Genomic DNA, 21,633 nt, shown 5'->3' with positions numbered 1-21,633 from the left:
CCTAATAATTATCTTCAGGTTTATCGAACAAATCTAGTTAAAGTCTCTTGATCAAGATAAGAGTAATGAAGAGGACCAAATTGATTATTTTTATGCCAAATAAGCCTTTGTTATTTACACTTTTGCTACAGCTCGTAGCAAAATTTCCAGCACATTCTTCCACATAAATGCACCATTACAATGATGTTGAATGTTACCATCTTTGCAAACTTAAGGATTTAAAAGTCACTTCAGGTAATATTTGGACTAGCAGATGCAATATCTGAAAAGTAGTGTTAAGTTCACCAACAGCTAGAGTTGCATCATAGTTCAAAATTCAAGTTGGTGTTCTTCTCTTAATAAAGTTTAAATAACAATTTCAAGTTAAACTTCAACAAAGAACAAACAGATCAAAGAAGTTGAGGATTGGGCAACATTTCAGGTGAAGAGAGATTTACGTATGTAATAACTTTCCAAATACAGTATTAAATGCAAAGTTCTGTAAAATTCAAAGGCAGTTAGATGATTCAACTGAGCAAGATAGAGGTGCCAATGCTTTCTATAAGTAGACAACTAGGTCAGTTTTAAAACTCTATTCCTACCTTTGGGTCAGTGTGGCCATACGTTCCTGATAAAATCTCAAAGAGAGTCAATAATAACATCTTATCAAAGATACCGTGCATCTCATAATACTACAGAAACCATAAAGTCAGAAGAGTAAATCCTGAGAAACCAGGATGACTTAATAATCAATTTAAATCTCTTGATGGGTTTCTGGATACTTGAACAGGAAGAATAAAGCAGGAAATCACGTTTATCTTTGATTAGAAACGCGGCAAAAACAAAGAATGGTGAATTGTGAAATATGACACATTGAGCAGTTTTTGAATCTAAACATGTTGTCAACAAAAATGAAACAATTTTATCTTTCATAAGATTATGTAAATTAAAAACAAACATTCAACTTCAGGTTCACTACTTGCCTGTGTATGCAAAGTTGAAGGGCATAAATTTGGGATGGTGGTGCCTAGGTGCAATTTTTGGATGGGATGGATATAAAAACACACCATCATCTCCAAGTAGACTGGACAGCTCAGCCTGAAGGTTGTGACACATGTTCATCAGCTTAACATTACTATGGTGATCCACCTTGGTCAAATCTTCCACAATTCCAAGACCTGCGTAAAGAAACAAATAATGTGACGGTAAGATGCTGGAGCAGAAGTAGCCCATTTGTCCCTTTGAGTCTGCTCCAACGTTCAATGAGACCATGGCTGATCTGAAAACCTTTAACTCCAATTTCCTGTCTTTCCCCATAAGCCTTGAAAACTTACGTACGCTTAATTCTTGACCATCTTTTGAAAATCTAAATATAGTATATCTAACTGAGGAGGTTTAAAAAAAAGCAGGATTGACAAAAAAATCTAATGAATTTGTCAAATATAATTTACTCTTCATGAAGTTATGCTGATGCAGCTTGGTTATAATATGTTTTAAACGTTCTGCTAATAACACAGTCTAACATTTTCCTAGTAACAGATATTAAGCTAACTGGCCTTTAGTCACCTGTTTCTCACCTTCCTCCCTTTTTCAACAGAAGTGCTACATTTCATTTCCAATGCTTTGGTGACCTTTGCCAGATCTAAAGATTCTAATGAAATCTCAATGTAACTGCTTCCTTTAATATTCCAGGATCTCCAAAGGACATACTGGCATTTACCCCACTAGTTTCATTGGTACTTTTTCTTGAGTGATATTCATTTTTTTTAAATTTCCTCTTCACCTCTTTGTCCTTGACTTAGTATTTTTTGGAATGCTTTTATGCCCTCTATCATGTAGATTGACGCAAATAACGTATTCAATTCTTCTGCCATTTCCTTGCAACCCATTATTATTTCCCTGTCTTCATTCCCTAAGGGACCTATATTAACATAAGCCTTTTTATCCCTTCTTTTACTGTATTTTTAAAAGGAAGTCTTAGTGTTTGTCTTTATTTTACTTATTCTCCTTCTTCTTTTGTTACTCACCTATTGTTAGCTTTTAACATTTTCTCAATCCATTAGTTTATCACTAATCTTTGCCATATTACAGATGTATATGTATATATACAGAATGGTTGTCATAGCAATTTTTTTTAAAAACACAAGCCCTTATTATCTCCCAACTTATTATCTAACCTATAGGACAGCTACTTTGGTACCCATAGACTATGTCAACCAGCATGTTGTACCCTTTGTTATTTCTTACTTCCACTTATACGGGTTCTGCATTTTCCACTGCAAGATCATTTCTCACTATAGTACTTATTCCATCTCATACTCATACTAACTAAGCTACTCCATCACCTTCCTTTCTTGCATTTCCCCTCGAAAAGTAGTGAAGGCAAATGCAAAATACCTGTTGAATTTCAAGACTCCCTCATTTTATGATCCAAGATTACATTTGTTCATTCTTAAATACAAACTCTAACTAGCTTTTTTCATATTTCTAGCCAGCATTTCCTCTTAGCTCAATTCCGTCCCAATTCATCTTTTATTCATTCTTTACTTTTTCAAACCTTCTGTCCAAAATTCTGAAGTGCCACCCATTGTTGCACAATCACAATCTAACATAGCCGCTCCAACGGTGACTTCAGAACATGCTATTCTAAAATGATCCTGAAAAGATTCTATGAACTTATCTACGCTACTTTTCCTCAGTTGAATTTTCTGGATTTTCCAGAATTTCCTGATTATCACGACATCTGTCTCTTACAACCTCCTGTTATTTCTCCCTCTATATTCTGATCTACTGTGGGGTTGTTGATGGGGGTCCTGTATAATGTTCTTGCAAGCGAACGTCTTGCCCTTATCATTGCTGATTCCTACCTAAACCACTCCTATATCTTGGTTTCTTGACCTTAGCTCACCCCTTTCTATTTTGTCAAGATAACCATTAACTAAACAAAGCCACACCGCCACCTGATCCTACATTCAAAATGTTATGTACCCTTCAATATTCAGGTTCCAATCTGTGTCATCCTGCAGCAATATTTCCATAACAACCATCAGATCATACTTCATTTAGATATAAAGGCCTCTGCCTTTTTATTAAATTTTGTAACTTAGCCAATGTTTAGTCTGTTTATCATTTCCTGTAATAAAACCTTTCACTTCTCTTATCTCTTCCTTCTGATTTATCCTAACTTCCAATATTTGATCTTCTGTCTCCGCTGTTTAGTTTGAAACCCCCTCTACTTACCTAGTTTCACAGCTTGTTAAAACACTGGTCCCAGCACACTTCAGGCAGAGGCCATCCCAATTGTGCAAACATCACTTTCCCAGTACTTAGACCAGTGTCCAAAAAGCAAAACTCACCTCTCCCACAGGAGAAGTCAGAGTCATGCATTCATTTCTCTAATCTGGTTCGGTCTATCCCAATTTGCAAGTGGCTCAAGTAATAAGATATTATTAATTTGAAATTCTGCTTCCTAATTTAGTGCCTAGCTTGTCATGTGACTATGTAGAACATTGTCTTGGTCATGTTATGCTACTGAATCATCCCTCACCCACACCAAATTCTTCTGAAGCCCTGAGCAGACATTTCAAACTCTCATATTGGATGTACAACACATCCTTCTAGATTCTCACTCATTGCTGCAAGGAACAGTGTCAATCCTCTTCATGATACTATCCAATATTACCATTTTGACGACTCTTATTTTAACTCGCCAACTTATCCTCCAAATTTTTTAGCATTGGTCCATCAAGTCAAACAGGGAAAGAAAACAGTCAAAACAGTCCTTTTAGTTTATGAACAGCTGCAAGTTCCTCAGAACTTTCTCCAGGTTCTCAAACCAGCTATATTTTTCCCCTCAGTACTCTTATCCCATAAAATGCCTTCAAAGCTTTCCAATTGGGAATAGTCATGCTTTTTTCCGTACAATTTTTTTCTGCATTATTACTGATGACTGGAAGTAGAATCCACAACAACAATTCACTTTTAGCTATGCAAATAATGACCTCATGCCACCTGAGCCAGTTTCTCATCACACCCTTGGTACTTTGAACAAAAACGTATTTATAGACTATATAGCAGAAGTGGAATTAGCAAAGGATTGATTGAACAATGCACTGAAGTAACTATATTATTAGGCAGCAATGTGCAGTTTAATTTTCTCAAAATAGGAATCAGTCTTGTGATGTGTCAATATCCTGATCTTAGAATGCAAGTGGTAATTACTATTTAAGGCTGCAGAAAACAGACCAAGATGAGGGGACAGAATTCCCAACATGTTTGTGGGATGCCTCATGACTAAAAGAACTCTGCTACATCTAAATTCCCTAAAACAGGTGTTACCAAACAGTTTGCTTGAAAAGCCGCTATGGAACACATTCAACAAACAGCCTCACCTGTGTGGAAGCAGTGGTACAGGTGTGATTTCACTGGACTGGTAACCCAGGTGCCCAGGGTAATGCTCAATGGACATGGGTTTGAGTCACACTATGGCAAATGCTTTTTAAAAAAAAAAATTGTTTACTGGTGACATTGCATTACAAAATGGTAACCATTACAAAAACCCAGCTGATTCACTGACATCTTTTTGGGAAGGATAATTATTGTCCTTACCTCGTATCGCCTAATAACAACTCCAGACCCACAGCAATGTGATTGATGCATCAATACCCTCTGAAATGGCTAAGACAGCCAAGCAGTTCAAGGACAGCTAGGGATAGCCAAGAAATGCTGGCCTTGCCAGCAATACCCTCAGTAATAAGAATTAAAATAAAGTGATGGCATATTTAATTCAATTGGACATTTTTTGCACTTCAGATTTCAAATCAGTATCGATAAAGATAACTAGTCTGATGGATTATATTGCTTGTTGTGCTGCATTCTAAAATCAGCAGTCAAACTGCGCAGCATTTCACTCCACCACAGTTAACCCTTCATGCTAGGATTATCCAAATACCTGCTTTCACCTGAAAAATTACAGTCTTAGGAAGGCAACTGTACAGTGAGTACATCTAACATCTTGAACACTACAAGCGTGCTATCTCAGTGAAAGCGTTATGTCCAAATTTTGCAATGATATAAACATAATAGCGTAATTTTGCATTAATATATCAATTAAAACCCTGTGCATTCTGTCAGGTTATACATTACCTATTGCAGGAAATGTGTGTGGTGATATCCCCAGAGCCTTCTTCACTAGCTCCCACCATGGCTTCATCTCCTTCCCACCATCTGACATCAAATCTTTGAAAGTCTTGAATTCCTGTTGAAGTAATGGACTGTATTTAAACATGTCATCTGATTTCTCAGTTTGCAGTTTTGACAAATGGGAGAATCAGCTTACCTACACAAGAAAAATCTCCAAACATCACAAAACAATTTAAAATTAGAAGTTGAAACTGTGTCAAACTTCGCACAGTAAAATTTTGGCAAACAATCCATCAATCCAACATCAATTTTCATTTGTGAAAAAGAATTACAAATGACTACCATATTGCACGAAGTGTTTCCTATTGAAAATGTTAAGAATTAGGTTTAAACTTAAAAAAGCAGGACCCCGAGGGTAATAACTGCTGGAATACTGCGAGATCCCAGGTGTAAATTAACAAAGGTTTAGGCATATTGACTCAAAGCTAAAGGCCTGATGTGGGAAAAGAGAAGGTCCTTTTCATGAGACACTGATACCAGATCGGAGGCAAGAACTGTATAACAAGTGGGATCCATTTGAACCAGGATAGTCCCATACTCTAGCAGAAATGGTAAATAGGGAATTTTCAAAAGCTTTAGACTAGTAAGACGTAAGGAGGTATCTGCAAGAAATGTGAATAGCCTTAACAAAAATAAAAACAGCAAAGGAGAGCACAGGGAAGAATAAAGTAGGAGAGGCCAAAGATATCAAAATAAAGAAAAAGAATCCTAAATCAATGGTGCAGTATAAAGTGAAGAATATCCTATCAAGATGGAAGTAAAATGCCCCTACAGTAGTGCACACAGAGTCCATTGCAAAATAGGTATGCTGGAGACAATCATGCTGAGAAAACAGATGTACTGCAGCATGACAAAAGTAAGTACAGGACTGGAAACAAAACCTGGCAGGATGCAGCATAATAAAACAAAGAAAGTATAAAGAAAAGGGGCCATGGGGTAGTTGCACTTATTATGTATGTATAATGGCACTGCAAAGATGAGATGCAGTTTTTATCAAGACCAAAAAGAAAACATACACTGATAGAAACAAACAATAGGGGATTAATCATTAACAGTGTGGTTTAAAAACGACTGAATAGAAGAGGCAGAGGGAGAAACACGCATCAGGAAACTGGGTACAAGAAAACGTCATGTAAGGAATTTCAACTACCGCAATATTACTTTGTCAAGAGTAAACAAAGGAAATAAAATGGGTAATGTGATGGAGTTCTCATGATGTGTCCAGGACTCCTCCTTGACCCCAAATAAAAATGATGTGGCAGTACTGGTACTGGATTGGGTGGACAAAGACAGAAGGATCTTCAAGAAGATCACACACATAGACACAAAGTTTCGTACCCATGAAGATGGCCTCAACTGTGACCTAAGATTCAGGTTGTGCTGCGTGTGACCCTACCATTCTTATGCATCTGTAAAATCTTCCTCACTGCCCTGCTTTGTCACCATCACCTGGATAAATTGTTAACATCTCTCAACCTTAATTAATTAGTTTGTACAGTTTCAGAATACTTATGACTTTGGTTAGACCTGCTGCATGCAACTCATACCTCAAATGTTATTCCAGTCATTTGGTTTGTCTCCAGCACCATCTTATTTTTGTTTTGTCGTTATCTCTCTGCCTCATTTAAATGGATTGCAGGTCATCCCTTGTAATTCAGCTGTTGACATTTTACTCACACCACCAACACTTTGGATCTCACAGACAGACTTATTATTTAGCAGTCCACTCACACCATCTGTATGGTCTTTGATGCCTCTGCCCTTGATTTCTCTCTGCGCATAAATTTTGTGTCTTATCATGCTTCTCTCTTACTTCACCTGACAAAGGGGTTACACTCAAAGATTGTGATTTCACATAAACCTGTTGGGCTATAACCTGGTGTCTTGAGACTTCTGACTTTGCCCAAAGGAAAAAGGCTCAACTGACGAAGACTTGCATTTTATCTGGAATGTCTAGGCACAATGTCTATAAATGTGTTAAGATATGATAATAAGGAGGACATAAGTATAAACTAAAGTACCTGAACAGAATAATGATTTGGAGGGCTGAGAATACAACTTGCAAGGAAAAAAACAGTCAACAGTATCATCCAACAATGTAGAACAACATGGAAACATTCACAAGTGTTCAACGTAGTTCCGATTAAAGGTCAACCTAAAGCCAGCTGGTTTCCCTCTCCACAGATGCTGTCAGATCTGAGTTTTTCCAGCAATTTCCATCTTTATCTCAGATTTCCAGCATCCTTGGTATTTTGCACCATATCATAGAAACACAAAAAAAGGAAAGGCCATTCAACCCTTCAAGTTTGCTCCACATTCATTGTGATCATGGCTGATCATCCAACTCAATAGCCCGATCCTGCTTGACCCCCCAGCCCACGTCCTTTGATTGCCCTAACTCCAAGTGCCAAACCCAGCTGCTTCTCGAAATCAGACAATATTTTGATCTCAACTGCTTTCTTTGGTAATGAATTTCACAGGTTCTCTACATTCTGGGTGAAAAAATTCTCATCTCAGTCATAAATGATTTACCTTGTATCCTTACACTATGACCAGTGTTTGCTCCAATTTTCTTACTGACTGCATGGGCCTCTAAGGTATTTTTGTGGCAGTGACTTCTGGAACCGAAGTCAATGCTGTGATTGGTGTGCTGACGCAGATAGCCACATGCAGAACATCAGAGCATCTGGCCACACGCATACAGCTTAGAGGACACGTAGTCTGTGACCTTTAGCTGTGGACATCCCTACCGTCAGGAACATTCTTTCTACATCAACAGTATAGTTCTGTTCAAATTTTATAGGTTTCAATGAGATCTCCCCTCATTTTGTTGCAACCTCTTTTCTAAAAGTCTTGCCATTCCACAAATTAGTTTAATGCCCTCCCTCTATAGCAAGAGCATCCTTCCTCAGATGAGGCAAAAACTGCAAATTTCAGGCATGGTTTCACCAAGGCCCTATATAACTGCAGCATGACATCCATGCTCCTGCACTCAAATCCTCTTCCTATTAAGGCCAACATTACTATTTTCTTTCTTGACCACCTGGAGCAGCTGTATATTTCAGTGACAAGGTCACCTAGGTCTTGATGCATGTTGTGTGTTCTCAATTTATAGCTGGATAATAATTGGTGTTCAAGCTTTTGATACCAAAGTAGATAATCTCACATTTATCTACATTATTCTGCATCTGCCATGCATTTGCCCACTGACTCACTGCCTCTCAATCACACCGAAGCATCTCTGCATCCTCCTCACAGCTCATCCTCCTATCCAGCTGTGTCACCTGCAAATTTGTAGGTATTACATGTAATTCTCACATCCAAATCAATACATATTGAATAGTTGGGGTCCTAGCTGTGAGACCCTACTCACACTGCTCACCATTCTAGAAAACACCCAGTTTACCTATCATCTCCAAACACTCTAGAAAATCTGAACAAAGAAGAAATCCCTACAAATCTCTGGGATGCTACCATCACCATCACCATCAGCTTCAAAGAGGGAGAAAAGGTGGGCTGTGGGAACTATTTAGGACTCCTCTTGCTTTCTACTACCTGGAATATCATAACCTAAATCCTCATAATACACCTTTTCCCTTTCTGAGAAAGTCCTTCTTGGAAGCCAGTGTGGCTTCCAACCAAACCATGGGCGTTTGAACATGATACTCAATGACCGGCTGCTCCAAGAGAAAGGCCAGGAACACAGCCATTTTCTCTACATGGCCTTTATCAATCTGACCAGGTGAGATGGGAAGTGCTCGAAGACTCTGTCAGAGGGTCTTCACGACATATTCAAACCTGTGTTGGAGTGGAAACTGATACAAACCATTGTTATAGCAAAGGCTGAAGAAATGCACTGTTTCCCTCCTTAGTCCACACCCTATGATTATAATAAATTGAAATGTTTTATCTATTTTACCAATATACCCAAATATTTTACACACATTAGGACTGAAAGCCATCAAGCAGGTTTCTTTGACTGATGAAGCAACCTATTTAGCAAACATTTAAAGCTAATTAATATAGTTGGAAATATGGAAGCATACATATTTATCCTTCTGAACACTCTTAACTCTCCTATTTACACCACGAGGAGAGAAAGAAAATGGGTGTTCTCTGCAGAGATTTAATTTGAGAAAAAATATTTTTGTCTACTAATGGCAAACTTAGTCAAAAAGGACAAAGTACAGGATGTTCAATCAGGCACTCCAGCAAATAGAGATGGGTATCAGTATAAAACAAAAAGTATTGATCAAGAGTTTCAGCAATAATGCAGTAGACAGAGGTGCATGTAAGCAAGGTACAGTAGGGGAGTAGATGGTCCTTGTGGTGGAAAGCATATTATATCACAGGGCCATTCCTGAGGCAAACAGAATGCTGAGTTCAACCCAAATGATGGGTTAAAGCTCCAGGATCCAACCATGGGCCAGATTTTCCACAAAATGGCAATCTGTACAAAGGTCCTTTTCTAAACAAAAATACAGGAAGGGAGCTCCTTATTTCAGAAAAGTCAAAATTGTCAGAATTGGGGAAGACAGGCAAACAATGATCCCTGCTTCACAGCTATCAGCTACTGTATTTTGAAACTTAAAAAAGGTCCTTGCAGCCACTCCAAGAGCTGCTGTCAAACAGTTAGTACATTAAGTATAATGTTAGGGTGTTGGGAAGGAAATGAACTTGCAAGGGTAGGATGCCAGGTAAACAGGATTCTGGACACAGCCGGCCAAGCAGCATCAAGGATCTAGGCCTGAAACGTCAGCCTTCCTGCTCCTCTGATGCTGCTGTGCTCATCCAGCTCTACACCCTATTACCTAAGTAATGCAGTGGTTAGGGTAGGTGGGGGTGAGCAGGAAAAATTAGGTCTGGGGTCTTCTGGTCTGTCTTGTCTGGATGGGGAGTAGCGGGGATGGTTATGTTAGCTTCACAGTTGGGGGGGGGGGGGGTTCTGGCTGGTGAGTAGTGGGGGCTCACACTCTACAGTGGAGAAGGAAAATCAAGTATGGAGTGACAGAAGAGGCTAGGTGATTGGTAGTGGGAGAAGTAGGAGCGTCAGGTTGAATCCAGCAGCAGGGAGAACAAGGGTGGTTGAGGGCCGAGTAGGGGAAGGGAGTGTTAAGATCCGGGCTGGTGACCATGGGGTCTGGGGAGATATAGCTGGGAATTGGTGTATAGTCTATGTATTCAATATGTTGAATAATTACTCTGAAGTTAGACTATGCATTTTAATCGAGTGCTTTACATAATTTCATCACAATTGTCTGAAATCTGCTTTAAATGAAGGAGACTTTCAAAGGGTTCCAGGCACAGAGGATTGGCCAACAAAATCTTCAATTACCTGGGAATTCCTTCAGAGTTTGCTATGGTGGGAATGCTGCGGAATCCCTATGCAGAACTCTCACGGACACTGGAATAATGGTTGCATGGTTGTCAGAAGGTCAGAGGTAGTAAGAGCTGCCAGTGCTGGAGTCGAGATATACTGGAGCTGGAGGAACACAGCAGGCCAGTTGGCATCAGAGGAGCAGGAAAGTTGATGTTTTGGGTCGTAGAAGGGTCCCGACCCAAAATATCAACTTTCCTGCTCCTCTGATGCTGTCTGGCCTGCTGTGTTCTTCCAGCTCCACACTGTTGTCAGAAAATCAAGGCTTGTTTTAATTTTGGGGACAGTTTATCATTCACTTGAATTTCCAACACTCATTTCTAAAGAAAAGAATGATTTCAGGGTTTTATTCCAACTGAAAAGAAAGTAAATACTATTAATATTTTAAATTTCAAAAATAAGCAACTGTACCTTGCCCTCAGTCTCTGAGTTGGTCATCATGGCTGACCAAATCTGGAAAGCATACTTCATCTTGCGGATCTGAACCTGCTGTACCTGAACACCAAACTGCACTTCAAGATATTCAGTTAGCTGAAAAATGGCAAAATAATGCACAAAACCATTAAATACATAGCATCAAGATTCACATTACTGAACGGTAATATTTAAGACAGCAAACAGAGAAACAATAAGAAATAGCTTGTTAGCCATGGAGTATTTAACTGTGGGAGTGTTAGATGACGTCCTTCTCATTGTTTGGATAAATTCTTACAAAATTTATAAATAAATAACCAAAAACAAACTTTTTTCCAAACTGCAAAACATCATACCATGTAAAATGACAGTGTAGGACAGATTTGATAAATCACAACTTTCTTAAATTGTCTAAAGTTATACACATCAAAAAGGAACACCCTTGACCCACAGGTTTATTCTCCAACTTTCTTTCCACTTCTCAAGTCCTTGAACATGTCATCATCTCCCAAATCTATTCCACTGTCTCAGAACTCCATGTCTGAATTCCTTCAGTCAGGTTAGCCACCTCCTGGCAGTACCAAAACACACGAAGTCACAAATAGCATCGTATGTAATTACAACAATGATAAAGATTCCCTTGTCATTTTTCATCAGCTGTTTGCATTCTTTCATATAGTGAAATACATTATACTCCTCCAATACCTCTCCACTTTCATCAGCTGAGTGGGTCAGAATCACCACATTCCAGTCTTATCCATCTAATGATAGCTAGATAAGTCACTTGCGGCAGCTCATCTTTCCTGGTCCCACATTTATTCTTGGTGTCCCCAGATATATCCTGCCTGATATCGCTTACTGAGTTTTAGTCCAATTTAATTTCCACATAGTCCAGGGATGCACATATCCCACAAGTGAATTAAGTAAAAAGACCCACTGCAATGTGATCCACTGTTAACTGCCCTCTAAACCGTTCACCAAGTCGCTCAGTCATAAGGAAATTAGATCATAGAATCCCTACAGTGTGGAAGCAGGCCCTTCAGCATAATGGGTCCACACCGAACCTGTGCATCCCACCCAGACCCATTCCCTATAACTCACCTGATCTACACATCCCTGAAAACTATGGCGATTTAACATTGTCAATCCACCTAACCTGCACATCTTTGGACTGTGGGAGAAAACCAGGGCACCTGGAGGCAACCAAAGCAGACACAGGGAGAATATGCAAACTCCACACAAACAGTCGCAGAAGGATGGAATTGTACCCAAACCCCTGGTGCTGTGAGGCAGCAGTGCTAACCACTAATGCACTGTGCCAGAGATTAGAGTTGGGAATAAATCCTGGATACGCTTGTAATGCTTGTATTCTGAGAACTAACGGGGAAAAAAAAGAGAATTGACAGTGAAATTCCAAGGTACAGAGGGATATTCATGCTCAAATGCAAGATTCACAACGGGCTTTGGTTCAGTACAGCATGTAATAAAGAAAGCTAACAGGACAATTACAAGAATAATTTACCATAAATGCAAAAATATTCTGCTTCACTTGTAGAGGAAATTGGTGAGACCACATCTCAACTGTGCACAGTCTGGGTCTACTTATTTAAGGAGGGATGTAAATGCACTGGAGTCAGGTCAGGGGAAATTTACTAGATTGATACCTGGAAATGAGTGGGTTGCCTTATTAGGATAAGTTCAGCATGGTAGCTTTTCTCCCCCAGTGGAGTTTATAGGCTTGACATGTGACTTGGTTGAAGTATACAAGAATTGAAATTCCCCACCTGAGGCTAAAGGCCTTAGCTATTCACTTTATCTATGCACCTCCTGATTTTACAGACTTCTGAGGTCAACCATCAACGTCCTATGCTCTGCAGAAGGAAGTCCCAACCTATCCAGCCTCTGCTTAGAAGACAACCCTTCTGTTCCTGGCAACATCCTGGTGAACTTTTTCTGAACCCTGTCCAATTTAATAATATTCTTTCTATTGCAGGGCAACCATAACTGCACACAATATTCCAGAAGAGGTCTCGCCAACATCTTGGACAACCTCAAAACAATATCCAACTATACTCAAAAGGTCTGGCCAATGAAGGCAAGCATGCTAAATAGCTTAACTACCCTGTCAATCCATGACACAAATTTTAAAGAATTAGGTACCTGAACCCCGAGGTTTCCTCGTTCTATAACACTACCCAGGGCCCTATCATTAATCGCATTAGTGTAGTATCTGTCAGCTCAAAGTGTCACTGAAGGCATGAGGAACTGAGGTAAGGAGCTAAGTTGGTCTGAGAGCAGCTAAGATGTGGTGAGGCTGGCAATTTGTTGACATCGATTTGTGTGCATGAAATAAGGATCAAGGAGGACAGTAGGTGTGGTTCATATAGGGACGTTATTGTGAAGATGCAGTTAAATGATGGTCACGGCATGCCTGTGGTGAGGTGCAGCTGGTCCATCCCCATTCTGTTTAACCTGTCAGGAACGTTCACTGTTTAGTTTCTCAGTAGAGGAGAGGAGAATTTGAAGTGGGATGTAAATAGGGCAAGAGATAATGGGAACTGCAGATGCTGGAGAATTCCAAGGTAATAAAATGTGAGGCTGGATGAACACAGCAGGCCAAGCAGCATCTCAGGAGCACAAAAGCTGACGTTTCGGGCCTAGACCCTTCATCAGAGAGGGGGATGGGGGGATGGAACTGGAATAAATAGGGAGAGAGGGGGAGGCGGACCGAAGATGGAGAGTAAAGAAGATAGGTGGAGAGAGTGTAGGTGGGGAGGTAGGGAGGGGATAGGTCAGTCCAGGGAAGACGGACAGGTCAAGGAGGTGGTATGAGGTTAGTAGGTAGCTGGGGGTGCGGCTTGGGGTGGGAGGAAGGGATGGGTGAGAGGAAGAACCGGTTAGGGGGGCAGAGACAGGTTGGACTGGTTTTGGGATGCAGTGGGTGGGGGGGGAAGAGCTGGGCTGGTTGTGTGGTGCAGTGGGGGGAGGGGATGAACTGGGCTGGTTTAGGGATGCAGTAGGAGAAGGGGAGATTTTGATACTGGTGAAGTCCACATTGATACCATATGGCTGCAGGGTTCCCAGGCGGAATATGAGTTGCTGTTCCTGCAACCTTCGGGTGGCATCATTGTGGCACTGCAGGAGGCCCATGATGGACATGTCATCTAGAGAATGGGAGGGGGAGTGGAAATGGTTTGCGACTGGGAGGTGCAGTTGTTTGTTGCGGACTGAGCGGAGGTGTTCTGCAAAGAGGTCCCCAAGCCTCCGCTTGGTTTCCCCAATGTAGAGGAAGCCGCACCGGGTACAGTGGATGCAGTATACCACATTGGCAGATGTGCAGGTGAACCTCTGCTTAATGTGGAATGTCATCTTGGGGCCTGGGATGGGGGTGAGGGAGGAGGTGTGGGGACAAGTGTAGCATTTCCTGCGGTTGCAGGGGAAGGTGCCGGGTGTGGTGGGGTTGGAGGGCAGTGTGGAGCGAACAAGGGAGTCACGGAGAGAGTGGTCTCTCCGGAAAGCTGACAGGGGAGGGGATGGAAAAATGTCTTGGGTGGTGGGGTCGGATTGTAAATGGCGGAAGTGTCGGAGGATAATGCGTTGTATCCGGAGGTTGGTAGGGTGGTGTGAGAGAACGAGGGGGATCCTCTTGGGGCGGTTGTGGCGGGGGCGGGGTGTGAGGGATGTGTTGCGGGTTCCGCAACACATCCCTCACACCCCGCCCCCGCCACAACCGCCCCAAGAGGATCCCCCTCGTTCTCTCACACCACCCTACCAACCTCCGGATACAACGCATTATCCTCCGACACTTCCGCCATTTACAATCCGACCCCACCACCCAAGACATTTTTCCATCCCCTCCCCTGTCAGCTTTCCGGAGAGACCACTCTCTCCGTGACTCCCTTGTTCGCTCCACACTGCCCTCCAACCCCACCACACCCGGCACCTTCCCCTGCAACCGCAGGAAATGCTACACTTGTCCCCACACCTCCTCCCTCACCCCCATCCCAGGCCCCAAGATGACATTCCACATTAAGCAGAGGTTCACCTGCACATCTGCCAATGTGGTATACTGCATCCACTGTACCCGGTGCGGCTTCCTCTACATTGGGGAAACCAAGCGGAGGCTTGGGGACCTCTTTGCAGAACACCTCCGCTCAGTCCGCAACAAACAACTGCACCTCCCAGTCGCAAACCATTTCCACTCCCCCTCCCATTCTCTTGATGACATGTCCATCATGGGCCTCCTGCAGTGCCACAATGATGCCACCCGAAGGTTGCAGGAACAGCAACTCATATTCCGCCTGGGAACCCTGCAGCCATATGGTATCAATGTGGACTTCACCAGTATCAAAATCTCCCCTTCTCCTACTGCATCCCTAAACCAGCCCAGTTCATCCCCTCCCCCCACTGCACCACACAACCAGCCCAGCTCTTCCCCCCCCACCCACTGCATCCCAAAACCAGTCCAACCTGTCTCTGCCCCCCTAACCGGTTCTTCTTCTCACCCATCCCTTCCTCCCACCCCAAGCCGCACCCCCAGCTACCTACTAACCTCATCCCACCTCCTTGACCTGTCCGTCTTCCCTGGACTGACCTATCCCCTCCCTACCTCCCCACCTACACTCTCTCCACCTATCTTCTTTACTCTCCATCTTCGGTCCGCCTCCCCCTCTCTCCCTATTTATTCCAGTTCCCTCCCCCCATCCCCCTCTCTGATGAAGGGCCTAGGCCCGAAACGTCAGCTTTTGTGCTCCTGAGATGCTGCTTGGCCTGCTGTGTTCATCCAGCCTCACATTTTATTACCTATAAATAGGGCAAGTTGGTTCTTTAAATGAGATGTAAATTCATAGAAATACAGCAATCACCACTCAAGGACAAGATTCTGAAGTCACCACCCAAGGGGAAATTATTTTCTTTTTCAAGAATCTGACTTGTGCACCCCTCCCCTATTTCATCACTTTACGCACCATCACTGTTGCTGCAACAGGGAAGGGAAAGTTCCATCCTTTCTTTGTGAAATCCTACAGCGTTACCACACTGAACATTTGTCACAGTCAAGGTGTCATTTTTGTACCCCGAAGACAATCTCCAATCATCCAAGTAATGAGCATGAATCCAAGATTCTTAATGAACATTGACTCCAGTCTTATTTACAAGATTGGCAGTTACCTCGGCCATTGCCTCCCCCTTCACTGTTAGTGGTGTTTCATTTTAAAAAATGGAATCAAGCTTGGTGCAAGTCCTTACGTTAAAATACTTTCAGAAGTATTTCAATGTAAAGGCAACAGTTTGTGGTAGCCAGGCATAATGTGATTTGATACATGGTTTTCGGCAAACCTCCCCAAGGAGCAGTTTGTGATTACTTGTGAGCGCACAAGAACATAGATAAACAGGACGGAGTTGTAGGTCACAAAACAGATTATGAAAATGGACAAATGTGCAATGATCATCTTCAACATCCTTTCTTGGTTCCAGATGGAAACGTGTGGTTTATCAGAGACCTCAGAATCAACAAGGAGCAGATCAGATTCAATAGCAAGGGAATAAGAAATCCAACTATTTCAATGAATATGGTGAAATTGGACAGATAGGTTTTCCAGGTGTCTTTGGAGAAACCTTCGAAATAGGTGGTACTGGAGTTATTCCCCCTGATGTTAGTGGTGGAGAATAGAGATGCAGATTCCCCCACTAAGCAATAGGAGCCACACTCCTGCACAAACGATGCTGGTGTTTCTCCTTGTCCTGATGGCCCGAGACCCGAAGGGTAAACTATGGCCTGGAATCAGTCAGCACTGATGCAAATGAGAAACAGCATGCTCCCGTTTATTTTCGTGAGGAATGCTATCCCAGAGATCTTGCACAGCCCGTCACCAAAGGGTCAGTGGTAACTGATGTTGTAAAAAATCTTAAAGGACAGCGTAAAGACAAAAAAGGTCTGAGACCGCAAAATTGCTTATAAATATTGTAGTCTCATTCCACGTCTTCATTTGCAGCTTAAGCAGTACAGTGAGGTGAAGTTTGTCAGCAACCTGCAAATAAATACAATGCTGTACACGGAGCCAGACAGGGTATACTTGAAATGAATTGTTGATAAAACACGCGGGGTTCTGGCTGTCGTCGCCCATGTCTTGCCTCATGCAGCAGCAGTTGAGAGTTCAGCAGCATTCACCATAGGTTTCAGTGCACAACTAATTGTGGCAGGAATCATGTCCAAAGTTTCTAGATAAGAGATGTCTTTGTACCATAGTTCATTGAGTGACCAGCTGATCTATGCCTCCTGCTCTTGCTCCACTGAATGTTTAAGACTTGGGCAAAGGAATCATGTTTATCTGCAGTAGATCAGAACATGGAATTCAAATCAAACAGATCAGCCATCATCTTATTAAGTTGCAGAGTGGACTCAATGAGTCATATGGCCTATTCCTGCTCCTACTTCAAATGTTCGTAACTAATGACTGCAGAACCGATTTCCAATGTGAACATTACACTGGAGGTTCCTTCTCTCTGACCCAAGTTAGGCAAAACTTTCAAACATTTTAAACAGCTTACAAACTCCATCTCTTCAACTTACATGCAAGCTCCCAGTTACATTTTAGATGTTAAGCGATAGCATCAGCAACTTCTTTGCTTCAGGCACAGAATTAGTTGATTTCATGCCCTGCACCGCCTCTCCAATCTCTCACTCTCAAATTCTTGAAAGCTCACTGAGATCTGAAGTACATAGCAATATCTTGAGAAATCCTGACTCCAACACGTGGTTTGCCAAGGTCTCTTCCCTTCCATTCCATTCCCAAAAGTCAACTCAACGCCAATATAAAATCAGATGAGCCATATACATGGGTAGAATTGTCAGCAAGAAATAGACAGTTTGAAGAATAACTTGACATTCCTAATGTTTTCCTGTAGGACGTGTAAGCTAATAATCTACATGTAGTCAGCATTGATGCTTTTATGTCCACAGATGTATACAGCTTGCATATTCTCTCTTGTGCAAACAAGCTAGCAAGGTGGTTGTCACACAACTCCATTTCAAATGAAGGAGACCATCCCAAAACAAGGTTATTTATCATTTACAATATATTATCTGACTTTGCCCTTGTTGATAGTTGACTTCTTATCCGGGAAAATCAGCACTAGGCTGATTCATTTCTGTCTGCCAATGCTATATCGACAGGCAACAGGCAGGCTCAAAACTTGTAAGTTGGACAGAGGGGGCAGAGGAAGGGGACAGCAGTTCGGGGGTGGAGTGGGGAAGCGCAGGGCAGAGGAAGAGAGCAGGGGCAGAGGAAGGGGGAATCCGAGGAAAGGATGTGTGGATGACGAGAGAGAGCACGCGAGCGAGAGACACCATCTTGTTTCTTCATTGTTTCACTTGTTTTAGCACTGGTTACCTGCAGAATGGCAGATCTTGGCTTGCCACATGACAATTTCCTCAACTGCCCTGTGACCCAAATATGGTGACAACTAAGAGATTCCAGATTCCTGGTTTACATAAATCAGAGTATGCTTGGGAACATTCCATTCACAGTCAAGAGTTTGTCGCCCTGGCTTTATGGACAAGCACTAGACTATAGAAGGCACTGTGATGCAAATGTCAACCATATTTAAGACTGCAATTTGAATTCATGACAATGTTGCCTGAGTCTTTTTTTATTCAATTAGGGATCTCTAACCTGCAAATCTTCACAACATGGTCGACATCATCCTAAAAGCTGTTGAGGAGAATCTGGTGTCAAAAATGTTCATTATACATGAGGCCTCCATTAGCCCACCAGAGTTATTTAACTGAATATTCAAGTCCCAATTGCATTACTTGAAGAACAGGTAATTCTCCCCCTTCTTTTTCAGCAAATATCACCTGAAACATGTAGCTACATATGAATTCTTACTGCTGTTTGCGAGACTGTCCTGTGCATGAAATCGTTGCCAAACTTGCCTATTTAACAGTAACTACATGTTAAAATAGTTAATTGTACTTGAAACTATTTGGCTGCTTTGGGGATACAGGGTCATACAGAAATAGAATTTTCTTTCTGAAGGACAAGAAAGTATGGACAACACCTTTCGAAAATATAACCAATAATTAGATTACTTCCGGAATCAAGTCCCAACCTACCCTTCTCTGAGTATGAATCAGCTCTTTGTCTACTTTGGACAGGAATGGAGATCCTCCATCATGTTCCATGGAATAGAATTTCATTTTTTTTATAAAAACCTCTTCATCAAGTTTCAACCTTTTGCAATACAAAAATTGAACACGTTATTCAGGAAGAGCTCTGACAAGTTAACGTTCTTTAGAACGCAAGATGTTTTTAAAAAAATTCTGTTGCAATCTCAGATAGCCTTATCGATGTTAGGTTGACTTATTTAAACATTTTATAGTTGTCAACAGATATACTTTTGCAGATGGCAAAGAAAGGTTAATAATCTCTCAAACTGCAAATCAGGACACATGCTTATATTCCAGGTTACAAATAGGAAACAGGTTAGTAGAACAACATTGGACAATCTGTCATTGATGACTGTATCGGCGCTGCCTGTTCGAGCTCCTCTGGGGAGGAAGAGTTCATCCACTTTACCAACACCTTCCACCCCAACCTCAAGTTCACCTGGGCCATCTCCAACACATCCCTCACCTTCCTGGAGCTCTCAGTCTCCATCTCAGGTAACCAGCTAGAAACTGATGTCCATTTCAAGCCCACCGACTCCCACAGCTACCTAGAATACACCCCCTCCCACCCACCCTCCTGCAAAAATTCCATCCCCTATTCCCAATTCCTCCACCTCCGCCGCATCTGCTCGCAGGATGAGGCATTCCACTCCCGCACATCCCAGATGTCCACGTTCTTCCAGGACCGCAACTTTCCCCCTGCAGTGGTCGAGGACACCCTCGACCGCATCTCCCGCAACACATCCCTCACACCCCACCCCCGCCACAACCGCCCCCAGAGGATCCCCCTCATCCTCACATACCACCCCACCAACCTCCGGATACAACGTATCATCCTCTGACACTTACGCAATCTACAATCCAACCCCACCACCCAAGCCATTTTTCCATCCCCACCCTTGTCTGCCTTCCGGAGAGACCACTCTCTCCGCGACTCCCTTATCCGCTCCACACTCCCCTCCAACCCCACCCCACCCGGCACCTTCCCCTGCAACCGCAGGAAGTGCTACACTTGCCCCCACACCACCTCGCTCACCCCCATCCCAGGCCCCACGATGACCTTTCATATCAAACAGATGTTCACCTGCACATCTGCCAATATGGTATATTGTATCCATTGCACCCGGTGTGGCTTCCTCTACATTGGGGAAACCAAGAGGAGGCTTGGGGACCACTTTGCAGAACACCTCCGCTTGGTTCACAACAAACAACTGCACCTCAGAGTCGCGAACCATTTCGACTCCCCCTCCCATTCCTCAGACGACATGTCCATCATGGGCCTCCTGCAGTGCCACAATGATACCACCTGAAGGTTGCAGGAAGAGCAACTCATATTCCGCTTGGGAACTCTGCCGCCCAATGGTATCAGCGAGGACTTCACAAGCTTCAAAATCTCCCCTTCCCCCACTGCATCATAAAACCAGCCCAGCTTGTCCCCTCCCCCACTGCATCCCAAAACCAGCCCAGCCTGTCTCTGCTTCCCTAACCTGTTCTTCCCCTCACCCATCCCTTTCTCCCACCTCAAGCCACACCTCCTTTTCCTGCCTACCACCTCATCCCGCCTCCTTGACCTGTCTATCTTCCCTGGACTGACCTATCCCCTCCCTACCTCCCCACCTATACTCTCCTTTCTACCTATCTTGTTTTCCCCCCATCTTCGGTCCGCCTCCCCCTCTCTCCCTATTTATTCCAGAACCCTCACCCCATCCCCCTCTCTGATGAAGGGTCTAGGCCTGAAACGTCAGCTTTTGTGCTCCTGAGATGCTGCTTGGCCTGCTGTGTTCATCCAGCTCCACACTTTGTTATCTTGGACAATCTGTCAGTTGTGCATAGTCCATTTATCGAATATGGAAAAATATTATGATATTCTGAGGACAATTGTTTCATTCCAAAAAACACACAAGTGAATCTTTGCTACACTTCCTCAAAGGCTAATTTGCGTTCCTGAATTAAACAAAACCGCACAAAAGGTGTGGTGTCAACAACATCTTACATAATTGTAATCAGTTTTCTTACTTCCTATGCTAGTGATTGGCTAATAAATCCATTTGCCTGAAATAATTGCTGTGCCTACGTGTTAACTTTCTGAAACTCACGTACAAGCACACCAAGGTTGCCTGAAAACACATTTCCCACAATTTCACCAGTCCAATTTTTAAAAAAATTTTGCCTATCTTTGGCTAACCTCACATTTTATCACAAAGTATCCCAGTTTCTGTTTGCTTGTCCACTCATCCAATCTATTTATATTATCCTACATCATCTCCTCACCTACCCATGTAGCATCAGTGAATTTCAACACAGGACATTGGGTAATCTGATCCAGATATTCAAGTAGATTGTGTATACCAGATGTCCAACTGCTAATTATTTTATTGCTATGCCAGTTTCAGTTGCATACACAAAAATGTCCCAGATATTCCAAACTTCAGTTTGGGCCTATTAACCAGTCCCAAACCCATCAGGTATAATGCTGTATAGCAGCCTCATA

At 42.5% G+C, this 21,633-nt stretch overlaps 1 protein-coding gene and 1 pseudogene across 1 annotated transcript in view; both read right to left on the bottom strand.

Moving 5' to 3' along the window:
* The window catches only part of faah2a (fatty acid amide hydrolase 2a), a 59,383-nt gene that overhangs the window by 3,200 nt on the left and 34,550 nt on the right, over positions 1 to 21,633 (bottom strand). The window contains exons 7-10 of the mRNA XM_048544359.2: positions 19,089 to 19,206; positions 10,970 to 11,089; positions 5,125 to 5,236; positions 963 to 1,157 (exon numbers count right to left, since the gene is read on the bottom strand). Coding sequence (XP_048400316.1) covers positions 963 to 1,157; positions 5,125 to 5,236; positions 10,970 to 11,089; positions 19,089 to 19,206 — 545 coding nt within the window. The remainder of the gene's footprint in view (positions 1 to 962; positions 1,158 to 5,124; positions 5,237 to 10,969; positions 11,090 to 19,088; positions 19,207 to 21,633) is intronic.
* On the bottom strand, positions 15,791 to 18,062 carry LOC125458754 (lysophosphatidic acid receptor 4-like; annotated as a pseudogene).

Source organism: Stegostoma tigrinum, chromosome 15 (genome assembly GCF_030684315.1).
Source record: "Stegostoma tigrinum isolate sSteTig4 chromosome 15, sSteTig4.hap1, whole genome shotgun sequence".
Taxonomy (NCBI): domain Eukaryota; kingdom Metazoa; phylum Chordata; class Chondrichthyes; order Orectolobiformes; family Stegostomatidae; genus Stegostoma; species Stegostoma tigrinum.
This window is presented reverse-complemented; position numbering and strand designations above follow the sequence as displayed.